Here is a 19,178-nt window from a genome sequence, read left to right on the forward strand (position 1 = left end):
CGTAATTTTATTTTTTTATTAATGTAATTTGTAATTTCCATACTATATGCAAATAATTTGAAACATCTTGTACTTTGTAAAAGAAAGCTGAACCTCGGGTGGAATAAGAAGAAGCGAGGAAAGACTATTTTTTTATCAGAAGAGGAACAAAGATTCTGCAAAGAAAAGCAGTGTCGACACTGAATGTATTTTCTACGGCCATTTGTTCTCTGACTCCACGGAAAAGTGGATTAGATGTTTAGAATGTTGAGATTGAAAAAAGGACCAAGATGAAGACGTGTAAAGAGTTTTATCGTAAATGGAACAAAAAGTATTATCATAGTTTCAAAAATTATTTATCTACTTTATTTTTTGTATTTATCTACTCTATCTATTTACCTATTCATCTATTATCTACTACCTGTTATTTGATTTAAATATTGATTTAAAATGAAAATCAGTTGTTCATCTAACAAAAAACCTTCTAATTCAATAAGAAACTCATTTCCGATGCGAGCACATTAAGTGCAAATGTGCTTACTTATGAAATATACATACAGTTTAAATGAGGACAGATACAAGTTAGTTTCACGCTAGACTACAAATTATTCTGTGCAGATGTCTCTAGGTTTATTGGTAGCAGAAATTTATGTCCCTGCAGACTTAAAATCCTAACTACAGCATGCAGCTGAAATATCCTATGCATTTATTCCACGATCACGTTATGTGTATATCTTATTCTAAAACTGTGCAGTTATAGGTAAGTACGTGTACATCGTCTTTGTAAATTAAAAGTATCAAGAGAAAGATAAAAACCAGGTGGAATTTAAATTAAACGAATAAAAGTTTATACTAAAAGGATAAATAAGTATGTTAAAGATTATCATTTAATTGGAAAATTCAAAAAGAGAACGTGTAATTAAACATAAGTTTATTAAAGATAAATTTGCCATTCTGTTTTTTTATTATTATTAATATTCGGGGCTCAGCTACTATAATTTATCTAATTCAATCCAACCCAAATCTAATCTAACTATAATAAACAATATAGACTGAAATCTGAATCATAGAAAAATGAGTTTCAAGTCATACTTAGAAACGAGTAGTAAACTCTCAATTGGATCTTAACGAACAATTGTATCATCGTAAATCAATAATCTTTCATCTGTAAAGTGTTAAATCCTCGGTAATCAAAACGATAATTAGAATGCCCAAGATAGCATGTAACTCCCAATGAAATTACATTCCTTTACGCTTCTGCAAGCATCGCATAGGAAACCTGAATCTTGTTCGAGTTACAGAAAAGTGGGTTAATTACAGTCTCCGAATGTTATATTTGTTGAAGCAATATTACGTTTATTTACTCCCACCACTTAATTGCAGATTTTAATTCCAATTTAATTCACACGTCTATATAAACTCTACTTTGTCACTATTATAATGATCTTTTAACTATAATAATTTAAATATTTCTTTTGCCTATTTTTAATATCATAAATGATGTCAAAATAATTATATATATATATATATATATATTATTATTATTATTATACTCTAAGCCCTAAGTAAAACGATTCTGTTTTTATTGCCACTAACTGAAAGTTTCTTTTCAGTAATTATATTTCGTGGTTCACCAGACAATTCGAGGATTTTCTCTATCTCTAGGAAGTAGATACCTTTCTTAAAAGTACGGTCGTAGATGTAGGTCGTGGATAACCCGCGAGCTCTTCTGTATGCGATAACGTTTTCACGCTGTAAAAAATAACGCATTACTACCACTACATTATCATCCAACAACGGAAAATACTTTGCCTGTGGATTGCTATGAAAAGTCGGTCAGAAACTTGCTTTGAAAATTCTTAAGCTCCTCCATTGAAGTTATTAATTACGAACAATGTTGGAATTTATCCCATTCTCGTGATTTATATCAATAGTTTTCTACTTGTTCTCAAAGTAATGGCTTCCTCTAAATCTGTTGATTGCTTTGATTACTTGCTATGAGATTTTCAACAAATGTTACGAATTTAGTACCTCTTTCGCCAATTTACCCCTTCCGAATGATTCCTTTAAAAGTCTACGTACGTATAAAAACAATACTGTTAAAATATTATTATTATTAACATTGTAATTTAACATTGCATTTTTTATTGAAACATATCTATTATTTTTTTAATTTTTCAATCTCTAATGGTATGCTATTCAACACTAATTGAAAGTCTCTGGTGAAATGTCAATTTCATTAGTATTATTTCCTTCTGTAACAGTTGATATAAAAAACTTCAACAATTTTTAACTTTTGAAAACGGAAGTTATCTTTCAGTAAATTTTCCTCCGGTCCTCGAATTTCTCTCTATTCTCGATATTATTTTCCTTCGAGCATCCGCAGTAACAGAGATACTTAGGTATACCCTTTCAGAACCTTCTCCTCTGTACATTGTTCTCTTTTGTGGAACGTAAGATTACGTTGGCAATCGAGAGTGATCGAGGCAACATAAAACCCGGAAACGTCTTGTTCGATTGCCGTGAAAGAAGTAATTGGGATAAAGAGTCTTCTTCTAGTTTTACAATGCCCGGAGGTTCGAAAATCATCGGAGAAAATTTATCTTACAGGAAACTGTATGACACTCGGAAATGCCCAAATTGTTGAGCAGAGATCGTCGTCGATGGACCGGGGTTAAGCGTCATGGCGAATCAAACGACCAATTACTATGGGGACGTTTATCAATGGAATAGCACCGTGTCGACGACCGAACGAAATATCCAGGCGGAATATTATCTACCGAATTGGACGGACCTCGTTTTAGCCGGCCTTTTCACCATGTTAATCATCGTCACTATAGTAAGTTTTCCATTTTCTTTCTTTTCTTAGTTTTAAGGTCTAATTGGCAAGTATATCAATTCTTCTAATTTTGGGTATTAGGGTAACTAGGAGCCTGGGTGGTTCTAGTTTTCCATAATATCTAGACTGGCTTCTTCATCGTTCTGAGATTCTGAGATTCTAAAATTCTAAGATTCTAAGATTCCAATATTTTAATGTTCCAATGTTTTAATCTTCTAATGCCCTAATGTAGTAATGCTCTAATGTTCTAATGTTCCAATGTTCCAATATTTAAATATCCTAACATTCCAATATTCTAATGTTCTAATGTTCTAATGTTCTATTATTCCAATATTCCAATATTCCAATGCTCCAATGTTCTAATGTTTTAATATTCTAATGTTCCAATGTTCCAATATTCCAATATTTTAATATTTCAATATTCTAACACTCTAATATTCTAATGTTCTAATGTTCTAACATTCTAATATATATTCTTCTCACTCATGTCATGTCATTTTAGAGTACCCGAATATTTCTAATAATCCTATTATTTTTCTGTTAGCTATGTCTGAGAAACGGGTATTGAAATACCGAGTGACATTATCGAAAGAATTTGATTTGGTTGCTGGTATTTGCTTTGCCCTTTATTTTAAATTCCAAGGCAGCATATCGCCTGAGGTGTTTAAAAGTTTCTGTATACTGATGGATTCGAGGAGAAATTCAAGTTTCGAAAACTAACATTTTCTTTAGTGTAATATAAAATCAACCATACATAGCAGGTACATGGTAGCTATACAATAGCTACATATGTAATAACTATGTATACAATAGATGATTCATAGCAGCTGCACAATAACTGTACGTGGTGAATTGCACAATTAAAAGGGCTTACAATTTAATCTTGCTTCGAGATCGAATAAAAAAATTGTGAAATTGAAATTGAATATTGCAAGAATATTTATTTTTCTGTGAGCCCATTTATAAGTACGATACGATAAAAAAAATGAAAAAAAAAATTGATTTTCCAAATTTTTTTAGAAAATGCCTCACTCTTAAATTTAAAATATCTAATGAACTATTGATATTTTTAAACTTATTACTCCTTAATACCTTCTTACATAAAATTCCCGAATCCACCTAAAAAAGAAGATTCAATTCCAATGAATTTCTCTGAATAAAATACAGATTTTCTATTTTATCACAGGTAGGCAACACACTGGTTATCGCGGCTGTGATAACAACTAGGCGCCTTCGATCCGTAACTAATTGTTTCGTATCCAGTTTGGCCGCTGCGGATTTATTGGTCGGCCTGGCTGTAATGCCACCAGCAGTATTATTACAGGTATATAAAGGTACTTCAAAACGGTGTAAACAATAGAAAATCATTGGTCAATGATGTTCACGTAGTCGTTCATTCGCGAAGTTCATCCTACCATACAATAATAATGGACCAAGAGACAAAAATGAAAAAAAATTCTCGATAAACTTTATGGTACGCGAACACATTCGAAATGCAGTGTAATACAACTGTTGTTTAAATTAAAAAACACTATTAATTATTGTTCACCGCTTATTAATTAACGGGGTATTAAATCACCATTGGACACTGGATATTAATTACTTATAGGAATGAATAATTATGATTTGACGATTATAACATTTAATAATAAGACTAGCCATTTGAACAGTGACCATTTAGAATAAGAATTGTAGATTCTTCATTTGCTTTTCGAATGTGTTTGCTACTTGGCTCAACAACGTCACGTGACGATTACCAACATTGATCCTTCGTTCTTCTTGAAAAGCGAAGAGCAATTTTGCATATAGATTGAAGCGGAGTCGACTCATAATGAACGAAGCGATCCAATCAACTAAATCCTACGGAGACGTTTCTTAAAGTCAAAGATTCTCATTGCATAGTTACATTCTCTTATTTACGAAAATAGCAAGTTCAGAAACTATCAGACACAGAGGAGAAATAATAGTGTTTTCAAGTTCAGTGTAAATTTTTTGTTACTGCTTACTTTGCAAATTTGATTGATAAAATAACACTGTACTTTCGAGGATCTCTGTTAGTAAACGACGCAGACTATGAAGGAATACGAATGAGTATAACGAACGGAGGATAGTCTCTGAAGTATCCTTCTGGTTCGAGAATAATTCACTTCTAGCTTCTTTTTAGTTGACGAGCTAAAGCATTCGGTGTAATTAACGGAGCTCAATTAAACCTGAATCTTTTATAACCTATCCACTTCATCAAATTGTTCGTTAATTCCTATCGAATGGTAGCATTCAGTCTCTACCTTATGCATACAAAACAGTCTTTATTTTATGGTTTCTATTCTATTTCCCATTCGATGTAACAGAAAATAAATATGAAAATACCCTTGAAGAAGTCTCCTCCATTTACCTTCAATCCTTGAGGTTTAATCCCTTGGATACATTTACGGATTACAATAGAACAGGGTAAATTGATAGAAAGAATTTGCAAAGCAAATTAAAAGTTTCAACGCGATAGAAGTAGCGATCGCTTTGAAACACAAATTCGTTTGCTTTTTATTAAACAACGCACTAGTTTAATCAAACAAATTTGACGAAGCTCACAGGTGGTACTTGGGAGTTGGGTGCGGTACTCTGCGACTCGTGGGTCTCCCTCGACATCCTTCTATGTACTGCCAGCATTCTATCGTTATGTGCCATATCCATAGACAGGTAAGTCATTTCAGTAACAATTCTACTCAAAATAGCAAACCATAGTACAGTAGACTCTCGTTATATCGCCTTCGGGAGGTCTGAAGGGGTGAAAAATTTGTCAAACTTCCAAGGTTTCATTTTAAGGGGAAAGAGAAAATCAAAATAAAATAAAATTTTTATAAATTATCATAGTGGATGAATGGTACTAGTATGCTTTAAAATTTATGTAAATGTCAAATCGCTCACGTGGCAATATAACGAGAGTCTACTGCATTCGAGTTAACGCACTATGGATCAATTTTTCCTTCCATTTTTCTTTTCAACATTATAATTATAGAAATAAATTCCAAGAATTGCTTTATCAAATTTTTCTTTCAAAAAATAGTTTGCACTCAATTAAACATAAATGAAGTCTCGTGTTACATGACACATGTTTTAAGAGCTCACAGTTTTATCTTTCAACGGAATTCAAATGTACGATAAATGGAATGCTCAAAGTGGACCGTAAACTTGGCAAAGAACTTTTAATTTTCAACGATGACCCAGCAAACTCTTTTATCTATAAGCAAAGATCGATACAAAGCCCAAGCACAGGGAAAAGCTTATACGTGATCGGCCAGTTAATTTGTAGCAAAACTGTGTCTTCTTCTTGTTCACAGGAAATCTTCTTTAAAGTTCGCGCGATCCCTTTTTCTACAACATTCTCGTCAACTAAACGGGAAACTTGCACTCGTGAAATTCGATAGGACGTTTTATTCATGGCGCATAAGAAAATATTACCAGGGTAATCTCGTTTCGTTTACGTGCCATGGTTTCGAAAATAGAGGAAACGATTGTACATGATAGGCGTTTGTGTTTCAGAAAAATTTCGAAATAAGATTTTCTCAGATAATTTAGAAACCACTCGACGAGATCATTTGAAAGATTTCGAAAGATTGCAATCAACGACGGAATTAAAATTCCTTTTAATCGTTTCACAAATTGCTTCATCCACTTTGAAAAATCATTTCTTTCGCTGCATGAAATGAATTTAACGTTTCTGTGGAAAGTTTCTGAAAAGAGTGTAATCATCATTGAAGGTACCTAGCCGTAACTCAACCACTGATATACAGTCGACGACGAAGAAGCAAAAGATTAGCTGGTCTGATGATCGTTGCTGTGTGGGTGTTAGCCGGTGCTATAACCAGTCCACCTTTACTAGGATGCTTTCCACGGGCGACAAATCGTGACAGTAAAAAATGCTCGTACAATATGGACTCCTCGTACGTGATATTTTCCGCTATGGGTTCGTTTTTTTTACCCATGCTGGTAATGCTTTACGTTTATGGTCGGATATCCTGCGTGATCGCCAGCCGGCACAGAAACCTCGAAGCCACCGAGACCGAAAATACTCGACCACGACGAAACGTTTTGGTAAGGATATATCTTCAAATCCATTATCTTTATTATGTACACACATCCCCGCCAAATAAAATTGCCACCTCTAAAAATGATATGAAAAGTGGTGTAATCTTCTCTTCAATGAAAAAATTTAAAAACCGGTCAATGTCGATTAATAATATATGAACGTGAAAAATATACAACTAAATCAGAGGAACCTTTTGTACAGATATTTCCCATAAATATCGAAAAAGAATTTTTTTCAGTAGAAAATTCTATTTGAAATTCTCCTGATTCATTGACTGGTGGCACGAATCGAACGCAGATTTCACTTTGAATGGAAAGAGCGAGGAGCTCGTGTAAATGAGAAATCGATTGGCAATTTGAATCTATTGATACTAATGCTTGCAAACCTGTTAAGACGGCATAGTTCGACAGCTTTCCACTGCCAAATGAGAAACACGTGAAGATGTATTTACGTGTACCTTAAATTTGCTCAATATTGCCTTTGATACTAATATCAAAATCTGATACGATTTGTAACACTTTCATCAGAAGAAAAGGAAATAAAATGGCAATATTTCATACTATTTTCAATTTATCTCATTTTAAAATTTAGGAAATGAAAATAATATGAAACACAGAGTTAAATTAAAATTGTGGCTCTCTCCATGATCCGCCGTTCGAGGATTAATAAAGTATTATCTAACTTCCCAATTATGAAAGGATATTGAAATGACTGATTTCAAAATAGGTTTGAAATTACTTAAAGGAAATTAGAATCAATATTGCATAAGTGTATTTATCCAAGGAACTAATTACCAGTTAGGTAATAGCTGCTTCCTACAAATATCTCTCATTTCATTAAGGAAGTTCCGTCGAATGAATTCCCCTTGAGAATTTTTAATAACGAAACGAGGGGAAATAAAAGTTAGTATTCCCTCATACGTCCACTTTCATTAAAGTCATCATGCAAACAATTGAAAGAATAAATATATGCAGATTAATAAGCGAAAAAATGATTACCCATCTAGAGAAGAATAAAGCTTCTCAAATTTAAATATACGACGCTATGGAATACTAGAATTATTTTCCCAATATATTAAAGTTTTTTAAAGAGCCACCAATTGCAGTCGATGCACCATTGTCTGGGTGCACAATTGAACCTACATAGATTTCGTACCAATAGATTCAAGTTAATGATGATTGCAGATCGAACGAGCGAAGAGTATCAGGATACGAAGAACGGAATGTGGGACCGGAAGTGTGACATGTGACAGAGGCACTGACGAAGTGGAACCACCGAGCAGTAGTAGCAAAAAGTCTGGAATCGTTCGAAGTCATCAGCAGAGCTGCATTAACAGAGTGGCAAGGGAGACAAAAACAGCTGGCACTTTAGCAGTGGTCGTAGGTGGATTTGTGGCCTGTTGGCTACCCTTTTTCATTCTATACCTGGCTACCCCTTTCGTGCCCATGGCACCACCGGATATCCTGATGCCAGCACTTACTTGGCTAGGTACATATCTGTGATAACATTACTCTGATTGAAAATGGTTTCAACCGAATGGGAATGGTGTTTCATTTAAAAAAAATTTATTTATTTCAATCATTTTTTGATCCTCTTATGTTGATATAAATTTAACATACATTTTACCTTGTAATTCTACCAGGGAACGAGATGCAAATTTTATTTGTGCCTTCCTTGTATATAGAAAACGAAATTATATTTTTAAAGTTCTGCACGGCAGTTTAATGAAAATTTAAATGGGACAAACGGGTCGCTAGAACCGTAAAAACATTAAATTATAAACAAACAAGCGTGTAATGTGCGGGATTAAAACCACAACGTACTCCGCTAACACGTACGCATCTTCACATCTATTTTATCTAATTGTCTTTCGCTTTCAAACTCATAAAATTACGTTAACTTTCATTTTCTATTAAAATTACAAGGTAAAATTAAATTCTTTTCTCATGTGCCCTTTTTAAACCTCAAAAACGAATAAAGGGAGTTCGAAACTTTAATTACTGGAGTTTAATCCTTGAATGGCGGAACCGAGTCAATCGTGACCCCGACTTTGATTCAAATTAAATATTGAATACCTGTAAATATATTGAATAATTTAAAAATTTTTTTGTATTTTAATAAAGTTTGATTTAATTATGGATTTTAGGATGGATTAATTCAGCCATAAATCCATTCATCTACGCTTTCTACTCGGCTGACTTCCGGCTCGCATTCTGGCGGCTGACGTGCCGGAAGTGCTTCAAAAATCGAAGCAATTTGGAGCGAAGTAATCGTAAACTACCGACTGCAGGGACTTGGAAGAAAGAGACGTCGAGAACGTGAAGATCGAAGACTAAAATCACTGTGATTTATCTAAAAATCCAAATCACGTTCATTTAATTTATTTCAAATGCATACTGTCATTTAATTCCTCGGTTCTTTTTTCTACCTGAAGATTAAAACGAATAATTTTATTATTCGGACAGATAATCTTAAAATTTCGCACTTTTTTCAAATTAGACTAAAATATAAAAATACGTTATTATCCGAGTATTACTCACGGTACTCTTGAGTAAAAGAAGAAACAACCAAGACACTTATTTATCTAAATTCTAAATAATTGCGGTCCTAATTGTAAGAAAACTATAAAACTGTGTTCTGTAAGAAGGAACATTACATTCGCCTCCACTCGATAAAAAATCACCGATACAAAATAATAATTAATCAATCGTAGGAAAATAGTCTTCGTTTGTCATTACGATAACTTGTCTATATCTATCAGCGCATAATTGATCTGTAAATGTAGAAAGTACGCAAGTATACGGATTTTATAATGTCCCGTTGGTCTGTTTTACTTAAATCCCTGTCAACAATTTTTTCCAGATTGTAAATTTGAAACAAGAGCTAATTACGTACATAACGAACTCGTATGGTAGCGTCGTTGTAAATTAGCACAGCAAAGAATTAATTAACTGCTTGACCACAATGGGCTGCTTGTTAAGAACTTTCGCAGCTTTGCTTTGTTACTATCTTCGTGAAACGATACAAACGTGTTGTTGTTGAAATTTAAATACGCAATGGCAATAAGTAAGAATCTTCAGATGTATCAAATTATCGAATTTTTGTAATTAAACCTTCTCTTTAATTATGCGACCTTCGCCACTAAACATCGGAATAGGAGCAGTGACTACAGATGCAAAAAGAGACACCCCCAAATGAAATTAAGGGTACACAACGACTACAGAGCCAACAAGACTGGACATGCCTTTATTACCGAAGGGTGGTAATTTCAAGGGTACGCAGTACCCCAGTATGAAGTTAGGTTTCCACAGTTGGTATAACAATTGGATCTGTAGTCACTGGTCATATCTAGTGTTGAGAAAAGGGCTGAATCAACCTCCCCTTGCTGCTTCTCTTGTTGCTGTAATATGGCAAGGCTGAGCTCAAGACACTGACTGACAATAAGTAATGCAGTATAGTCTTTGATATCGAAGTAATTTGCTATTACCATCAAAATGGATTAGACTGTTGCAGTGCGAAGTATTTCACATTTTTATACTAGGATAGAACAGATGGCGTTCGTTCTCAAGCATCGAGACCAACCTTCGGATTCCGCGTCGATAAAACAGCCCACGGTTTCTGTGAAATCTGTGAAAAAACATAACAGAGATTAAATAGAAAAAAAACGCATAAATTTTGCAGCCAATTCGCTCGTATTATTTGCTGCATAATTAATAAATGTACCATAGAAATAATGATACAGTTATTAATTAGTCATCAAATAATAAAGATTGCCCAAGTCTCACAGTCTCGCCACGAAGAGATGGCTGCGGTTTGGAGACCCGCCCTACCTCATCCCAACCATCCGCCATTTATGCAAATTTTTATTTTTATTCAATAACATCATTCTCTTGATGCACATTTGCAAAACGTTTCGACTGTTGTGCAAACGAACAACAAAAGGAGCATTATCTTTATTCACTACCTGCCTACTTATATTTTTCTTTCCTAATCCTACCCTACAAAGTTATTTAATTTTGATTACAGATCTGTAATTAGTAATATGCAATTACATATTTGTCTTACATCTAAATACTAAGAATATTAAATCTAAAATTTCCTAATTAAACACTGCAGTGTTTAAACTTAATTATGTACTTATTCAATTACTTAAAAATCTAAAGGGATATAAACAAATAACTGTAATAAATTTGTTGGTTTGATGATTCTTATCAGAATATTTTCTGAAACAAATTAAAAAGGATTAGGTACAATTTCAAATCACTTTTACATCACTTTTACATCACTTTAGTTAATTGAATACCTTAACTTCATACTTCCTGTAAAGATATTTCTCTGTAACAGAAAGTGATTAATTGAATCTAGATAAAGACAAAAAAAATTAATAGCTGGAAAGAAGATACATCAGTAACAATAAAATTTTACAAAACTCAAAATGGTTGTTAATAACTCAAAATCAATTTGATACAAAACATGAATTTAAAGCAAACTTCAGTACCAAAATAAACGTACAAAATAGTACGTACTACCACGACTCTACTCGACTTTATTGCATTACATTATTCAATATACCTTTCAATGCAAATTTATTGTAAAAAATAATCACGAGCGGACTTTGCTTTTCAGGAAAAGAATTTGAAAATTTATAAAAGTAATTTAATTAGCTTCTCCGTAAGCTTGAAACAAAACATCGCGATCAAAAATTAAAACTAAACAACTCGAACAACAATTATCCACTAGTTTTGTTTAAATAAAGTAGAATTAAAATTTAATAAGTTATCTCGAATGAACAAATATTCCTTGCAATAATTTATCACCAATCATCACAAAATAAAATGAACTTTCATTTTAAATGAAACTTTGAATAAAGTTCTATTTAAAATTTTATCGTATTTAATAATATTCTGAAAACATTAAATTCATATATTATTTAACAGTATTTCCAACAACCGAATGTTCAAAATTTTCAAAATTAAAAATAGGGAAGAAAAAAGAATGGGGGCGGGGCAGTGGGAGGGAGGGTACAGGGGAACCTGAAAAGAAAAGTTTGACTGCCCATAAGAGCAATCCCTAAGCAAACCCTATAAAACAAACCGAAATCACACGCAACACTAATTTTAAAATTGCAAACATTCTGAACTATGACAAAACATCGGCTGGCAACGAAGGGTCTCACGCCCCCTAGACTTACGCCAGACGCTACATACCACCCACCCCGCCTGGACGTCGTAACGCCAGGACAGAGTGCACCCCTTCGCTAAGAGCGCTACCCACCCGTCCAACACGTTGCATCCAACGGTGTCAGATTTGCGGACGCCCATAGTATAGACAAAAGGACTACAGTTTAGAATATGGTAACATATTTTCATATGTTCCGTATTCTAAAGCTGCGCCTGCAAAGGCCTAGTAATGCATGGGTATATCTCCCAGAGATGGTGTTCACGGTCTCATGCCGCGGAATCCTTGACCAGCAATGGATTCCCACCGAATGTGAGTCATAGTTACTTCCACTAATTTAATAAATGCAAAAAAGTAAAAAATTTAATAACAATCGCGAATTCATTCGCAACACTAATTTCATTAATTATATAATATGTACAAAAGCGTACGCGTGAAGGCTGCTTCATTATGCGCAACGCTAAGCTGAAAAAAAGAAAAAAAGAGAAAACGCGAACTGTAACGCAACACTACTCAAATCTACCGAACTTTGTAAGACGCAACACTAATCTAAAAAAGGGGTACAGCCAATCCAAGGCTGTACCACGGCAACTGGTCCATAGCTGCCTTATGGACCATGGCAACTCCACTGGATCGTTTTGGGGCATTTCATCATATATCGCAACACTAATGCATAACGCGAATACTCATTACCGCAACACTAATTAGCAGGGAACTCTATAAACTAATGCAAAGCAATCGCGTATTTAAAAGTCGCAACACTGGGAAACAATCGCGCTAATGTCATTCGCAACGCTATCTTTAACAGACATGTAATTAAAATGCAAAAAAGGGGGATTCTCAAACCGTGAATCTTTTACTCGCAACACTAAAGCAATGAACATTAAAAAGCAAAACTCTCAAAAATCTTAAAGCAATCAACATTGAAAAGTTAAATTCTATTTTAAAGCACTGCAAGAAAGAAACGCGATATTTAAAGTTCGTAACACTAAATGAAAATCGCGATAATCATGCATACGCAACATTAAATTTAACCGTGATCGATATTTATTCGCAACACTAAATTGAACCGTGGTTAATATTCGCAACACTAAATTGAAAACGCGATTTGCCCAAAATCATGGGGGTCACGGGCCCCCTCTTCTCCTGCAATTACAAAACTACAACTACAGGCAAGCACAGTGACAAAGTAGTAACGATAATGATTTCCCATCCTTTTTTGCAAAAGGATGCAAAATCATTAGTAGTTCCCCTCTTGAAAGACAGTTTGTCGGGGCGCTTCGGCATATAGCCTCTTCTTTCTTCGGGCGGTCCACCCACCTGAAACTTATATCTAAAGCTCGAGACTTGCAAATTCGCAAAAAAAAAAACAACCAACAAAAAAGAAAAATCGCGAAACTCTAATTGACACGTGGACAAAAAAGGACTTTATACATATAAGTCGTTGTTCGTGCACACGTGCCGTGCTCGAGCAGAACTTGTGCGTTTCGTGCCATCGCGATCGCGTATGACGACTTATGAAGTCGCCAAAAATTTGAAAAATTGTACAGATAGAATCGAAGGCGTACGGCGTACTCCGTTCGTATCGATGGTATCGTCAATTCTTCAAATATATTCCAGGTACAGGTTGATCACGCGAAATCGCGCCTACCCGACCAAGAGACTGTGTGACAACCTGTCCCGGCCCTACCTACTTACAATCTATCACACACACCAGAAGGTATACTACCTACCTACCTAACGCTATATTTAAAAAAGGCAAAATCACATTCTCACAAAAATTCATTCCACGACCCCCATACACTCCACCCGGGCGCAAAAGCCTAAACTAGGGAGAACGTCCCGGGACGCCTCCGTCACCCGAGTTTCATCTCACATCATACTCTACGGTACGTACCATTTTTCACTGAAATCGTCTGGCAAGGCTAGCAATCATTGCATATAATGATAATTACAAAATTTAATTAACTACTTTGATATAGAATATTTCATAATAATGGTAATAATCATGGTAATAATAATGGCAATATAGTAATAGTAATGGTAATAATACTATTTGGTTTGTACGTTCATTGTACATCTTGTTGAATGAAATATTATTTCAAATTAAAAGTTAAATGAAAGAGTTATTAAACCGACGCAATCCCACAGCCTAAAAACACACACACCATATGTGGAAATTACGTCGTGCACGATATACTAACACAATGCCAGCCGCTTATTAATTATTATTCTTATGAACTAGGTCGTCGTGCCCATTGCCTCTACCCATCCAAGTAGCACCTGGGCACGTGAATGGGCTTTGGCAATAAACACGGAAGGGATTAAACCTGAAAATCCTGATCTACAAACATGATTAGTACATAAACATCTAACGGGCTAATATTTCACTATTTTAATAAAAGTGACTCGACTTTGTAAATATAAAGCTTTAAGAACAAATACTGAAAAGTAAAATAGAGCAACTATGACGCAAACATGGTGCACTGCTAATATCAGCTGGCAACGAAGGGTCTCACGCCCCCTAGACTTACGCCAGACGCTACATACCACCCACCCCGCCTGGACGTCGTAACGCCAGGACAGAGTGCACCCCTTCGCTAAGAGCGCTACCCGCCCGTCCAACACGTTGCATCCAACGGTGTCAGATTTGCGGACGCCCATAGTATAGACAAAAGGACTACAGTTTAGAATATGGTAACATATTTTCATATGTTCCGTATTCTAAAGCTGCGCCTGCAAAGGCCTAGTAATGCATGGGTATATCTCCCAGAGATGGTGTTCACGGTCTTATGCCGCGGAATCCTTGTAACTGATTTGATTAATTAAATAATACGTAGGATTGAAATTAAAAACCAAAAGGATTCCCACCGAATACTAGTCAGTGCAACGTCATATTTACTCTCGCGTCGGAAATTTCTCGCAACACTAATTTAATAAAGGCAAAACTCTAATAAAAAGGAATTTAATGTCAAAATTGAATTTGATATTTTATTAAAAGCAAAATGACTAATTAAAAATTCTTTATAATGAAAAAAGAATATATTGTGAAAATTAATAAAAGATTAAAACATCCTCGGGCGACTCCCTCCTAAGAGTAAATTTTCAAGAATAAGCAAAATGTGTTGAAATAGATCACTCTGACTTGGAAATCTACCCGTCACGAATTGTCTTCTTGCACATAAATTGTTCATTTTTTCATGAACGTTTAAATAAGTTAAACTTCTCTATTGAATGAATGAAATTTTAAAAAATTCTCAAATTATATTTGAATTCATAATGTACAAAATGTAATTAAATCAATGTAATAGCATCATTAATACGTATATCCAGTATACATATTACATAATACTATCAATATTATATTGCTTTGAACCATCGCAATAACTAAGTCAGACAAGCTAAATAAAATTGTTTCGGTATTAAAATATTCTAATTCCACGTTTAAGAACATTTAAGAACATTTAAGAGCATTCATATATTTCATAAATATCTATTGGAATATATGGAATTGAAATGATATTAAAACGCGGAGTACAAGAAGACCTAGCCTGAACTAAATGAAATGAAACAATAAAAATGTTACTACTCATGGGTATAATCATACCCATGGTCACTATGCTTGCTAACCACGTATACAACTAGTAACCCGTGTCGATTCGGACCATTCGTCCTACGACATGATTGGGCACCAGAGGAACCATAAAACATGCGACTCACCGTTCGCAGATATACTCTTCTTCCGGCAGTCAAGTAGGAGGATGGACAACACCAGGTGGGATGCTGCCTTGTAGGAGAAGATTCATCTGTAACAAAAAAAGAAGAATTACGGTTAATTTTGAAAATTATCAATTTTTATTCTAATAAAATTATATATGAAATTGAATTTTATAAAATATTAGCAATTAAAAAGAAATCTCAATTATCAAGTGTTGAAATTGAAAATTATTCTATTTTAATAAAAAGCAATTAAGTGACGTACCAAGACGGAAGTCGTGAAGAAAGCCATCATCAGGATATCCAGGAACTCGGCAAAATCAAAAAATTCATCTGTAACAAAACAAAAAAGAATTACGGTTAATTTTGCAAATTATCAATTTTTATTTTAATAAAATTATATATGAAATTGAATTTTATAAAATATTAGCAATAGCAATTGAGAAGAACTCTCAATTATCAAGTGTTGAAATTGTAAATTATTCTATTTGAATTAAAATTAATTAAATAAAGTAATAAGATACTTACACTCTTTCCTCATGGAGCAACGCTCAAAACTCCTCTTCAGTGGTGCACTGACTCTAATACCGGATATATCGAGCAATTTAAAAAAAAAAAAAAAAAATAAAAATAAAGATATGGAATACTAATAACGCGACCGTGAATAATTTCCAGCGAACAATTGTAGTGACTCTACTTTCACGATGAAAAAGGAAAAAGCAGAGCCGCGATACTCTAGAAAATATTTTATAATACGCTGCAAACACTGACTCTACTTTCGCGTGATTCCTGATTGTACAAACGCAACTCTATTCAGGGCCAGTTCACCCTTGAAAAAATCAAAACATTGAAACTATGTTCGTACAAACACTGACTCTACCGACCGCCTTGCGCGCGGCCACAACAATTCCTGGAAGAAAAGATTAGTGAGGAGGTTGGGATGGGTGGAAATGTACAAAACAAACATTCTTCTTATTAAGCGTTTGTTAAGGAATACTGTTATTATGTATAAATATCCCTGTTCGTGAAATATTCTCAACGAACACGAATATTATTCAAGTTGAACATTGATCCTAGATTATATCGTAATAATGAAATGTTTTAAATAATTGTTGATAATTATTTCAACGAATATTACAAGAATAGAAAATCGTTGTTAAATAAATATAATAAACTATTTTATTAAAGTAGAGGATTTCTGTTGTTAAAATTGTAAGCATACTAAAAATTGTTGCAAATTCTATTACGTCGTGATTTATAAATTGTCTAAATTCTTTTCAATAAACAAAGTCCAATAATTAATCACACTTAAACAGCATGTAATTTAATAACGACCGAAAGCTGTATATTATAATACAATTACTACGATTTAAGGAAAACAGATTGTTTTCAATAATCCAAATATCATTAAATAATTGCAGAAGAGAAGCAGTTATCTGCAGTAAAAGACAAACTGTTTCAATTTTGTTCTAATTTATAATAGATGCATGAAACTACTAATTAAAATTATTCAATAAAACGAAAAACTAATCATCCTTTTTCTATTAATTGATAAAAAAAAAAGAAATGTCTCTAATCTTTTCTTCCTTGACTTGGTACCAATTAATTATCAAAAATGCTTACAATTAACAACGAATCAATTAAAAAAAAGTAATAATAAATGTTTATAAGTGATTACAATAAATTAAAACAGTAAATTCTTACGAACTTCTATTTGAAACCCATATCAGGTGTCATGACGTCCTTTCAATATCCATAAAATATCTGTAACAAATAAGAAATACGAATTTATGTAAATAAAATTTAATCAACAATAATAAAATTATTATTAATAAACGATCGAACTATAATTTATGTAAAATATTTTAATAGGTGCAATGGATACCTACTATTTATGCGGAAGGATGCTCTCAACACGTCTTATCACTTCGACGTTCGCGAGAGAAATGGCGCAATCTTCCTTCGCGCCGAAGACCGGTAGGCACCGCTCGGTGCTGTTCCGTTATTGGCCGATACCTAAACAAGTACACAGATAGGTCTAAACAGGAATAATATTATGATGCTCAAGAAAGGAAGTTATTAAATTAAAAACAGCAAATTGTGTGAAGCAGTACTAAAAACATTCGATAATGTTTAAGAACTTAACGACATAAAAGAGAAAATAATTCAGATTCTGTTGTTTCACTCTCATTGTGCATTAGGAGCAAGAGCAAGAGCACAAATTTTCAACTCGCGTATTTTTGAAGAGAACGCCGAATTAATGTCAAAGATCAAGAATTCAGACTTTTCTTCGATGTTTCTTTCTATTTTTTGTACTTTTAACACCCGATCGGCAATTTAATATTTGTCATACTTAATTTAATATTTGAAGATAATTTAATCTTACCTATTGCAGACACGTGAAACACAGCAAAGCTTTGGAGAGGACTGACGCACTTCACCACACTCCGCGCACCATAACCTTCAACGATGAATCTGATAGGTCGAAATGGAAGGATGCCATAATGGAATGACCAATCACAGGCATTGGTAGAAACTTCGAATTGCTTTAAAACTTTAACAGAAAGATTCGTTGAAAATTATTAACGCCATATTGAAATAAGGTTAAGATTATTTTTTTCAATTTAAAGCACCGAAATATAAGAAAAAAGATTGAAAAATACATAAGATATTAATAGTATTTAATAAATTATCATCATAAAAGCAAAATAAATGAGAAATACAGTATTTTAATTCGTATCTATGTATATCGGCAAAATAAGGTATAAATTTTCAGCTTACGCACTTCTGAAGACAATGTGGAAATGATGTCAGAATTCCGATCTTCTTCTCAACTTTGTCTTCTGTTTTTTGTATTTTTGATACCTAATACACAATTTAATATAATATTTTAATAATATTTAAGGCGATGCAACAGTCGAGCCCGCTTCACATACACCAGCTGCGAATGAACTGCCCCCTACAGAAAAAATGAGGAACTAAATTTATGATCTGTTTTACCTTTTTGACGTCTTTCGCGAGTGAATCATGAACGAAATCGTAGTTCTCATTTTGTTCTATCTGACCCAAAAAATGTTAGTCTGGTACCCATTTGGACATAAAGTTCGTACAAATGTTTATATTACGTCGACAGACATCAATTTCAATATTTTATACCTTTTTGACGATTTGGTAATATAAACACCAGGGCCTCTTGAACACGTCCCCTAAATTTCTTTGCAATCTATTCAATAAGGACGACATAATTTGAGAACTCGTTTCTGGGGATTTTTCTAGGGACTGTCAGTAAAGTTTTCAACGCTTGCATCTTACTTCGGGACAAAAATATGCAAACAATAAAATACAAAAAAAAGAAATACTGTACTAATTTTTCTTTAATAT

The 19,178-nt window shown here is 33.7% G+C and overlaps 1 protein-coding gene across 1 annotated transcript in view; it reads left to right on the forward strand.

Annotated features, from left to right (window-relative positions):
- Positions 1-9,700, forward strand: part of LOC117611642 (putative G-protein coupled receptor No18) — a 39,886-nt gene extending 30,186 nt beyond the window's left edge. Inside the window, exons 3-8 of the mRNA XM_034339658.2 lie at positions 2,590-2,818; positions 4,005-4,142; positions 5,400-5,512; positions 6,574-6,907; positions 8,087-8,390; positions 9,049-9,700. Of these exons, the coding sequence (XP_034195549.1) occupies positions 2,663-2,818; positions 4,005-4,142; positions 5,400-5,512; positions 6,574-6,907; positions 8,087-8,390; positions 9,049-9,224 (1,221 nt within the window). The 5' untranslated portion in view covers positions 2,590-2,662 and the 3' untranslated portion in view covers positions 9,225-9,700. The remainder of the gene's footprint in view (positions 1-2,589; positions 2,819-4,004; positions 4,143-5,399; positions 5,513-6,573; positions 6,908-8,086; positions 8,391-9,048) is intronic.
- The last annotated feature ends 9,478 nt before the right edge of the window (positions 9,701-19,178 follow it).

Source organism: Osmia lignaria, chromosome 10 (assembly GCF_051020975.1).
Source record: "Osmia lignaria lignaria isolate PbOS001 chromosome 10, iyOsmLign1, whole genome shotgun sequence".
NCBI classification, from domain to species: Eukaryota; Metazoa; Arthropoda; class Insecta; order Hymenoptera; family Megachilidae; genus Osmia; species Osmia lignaria.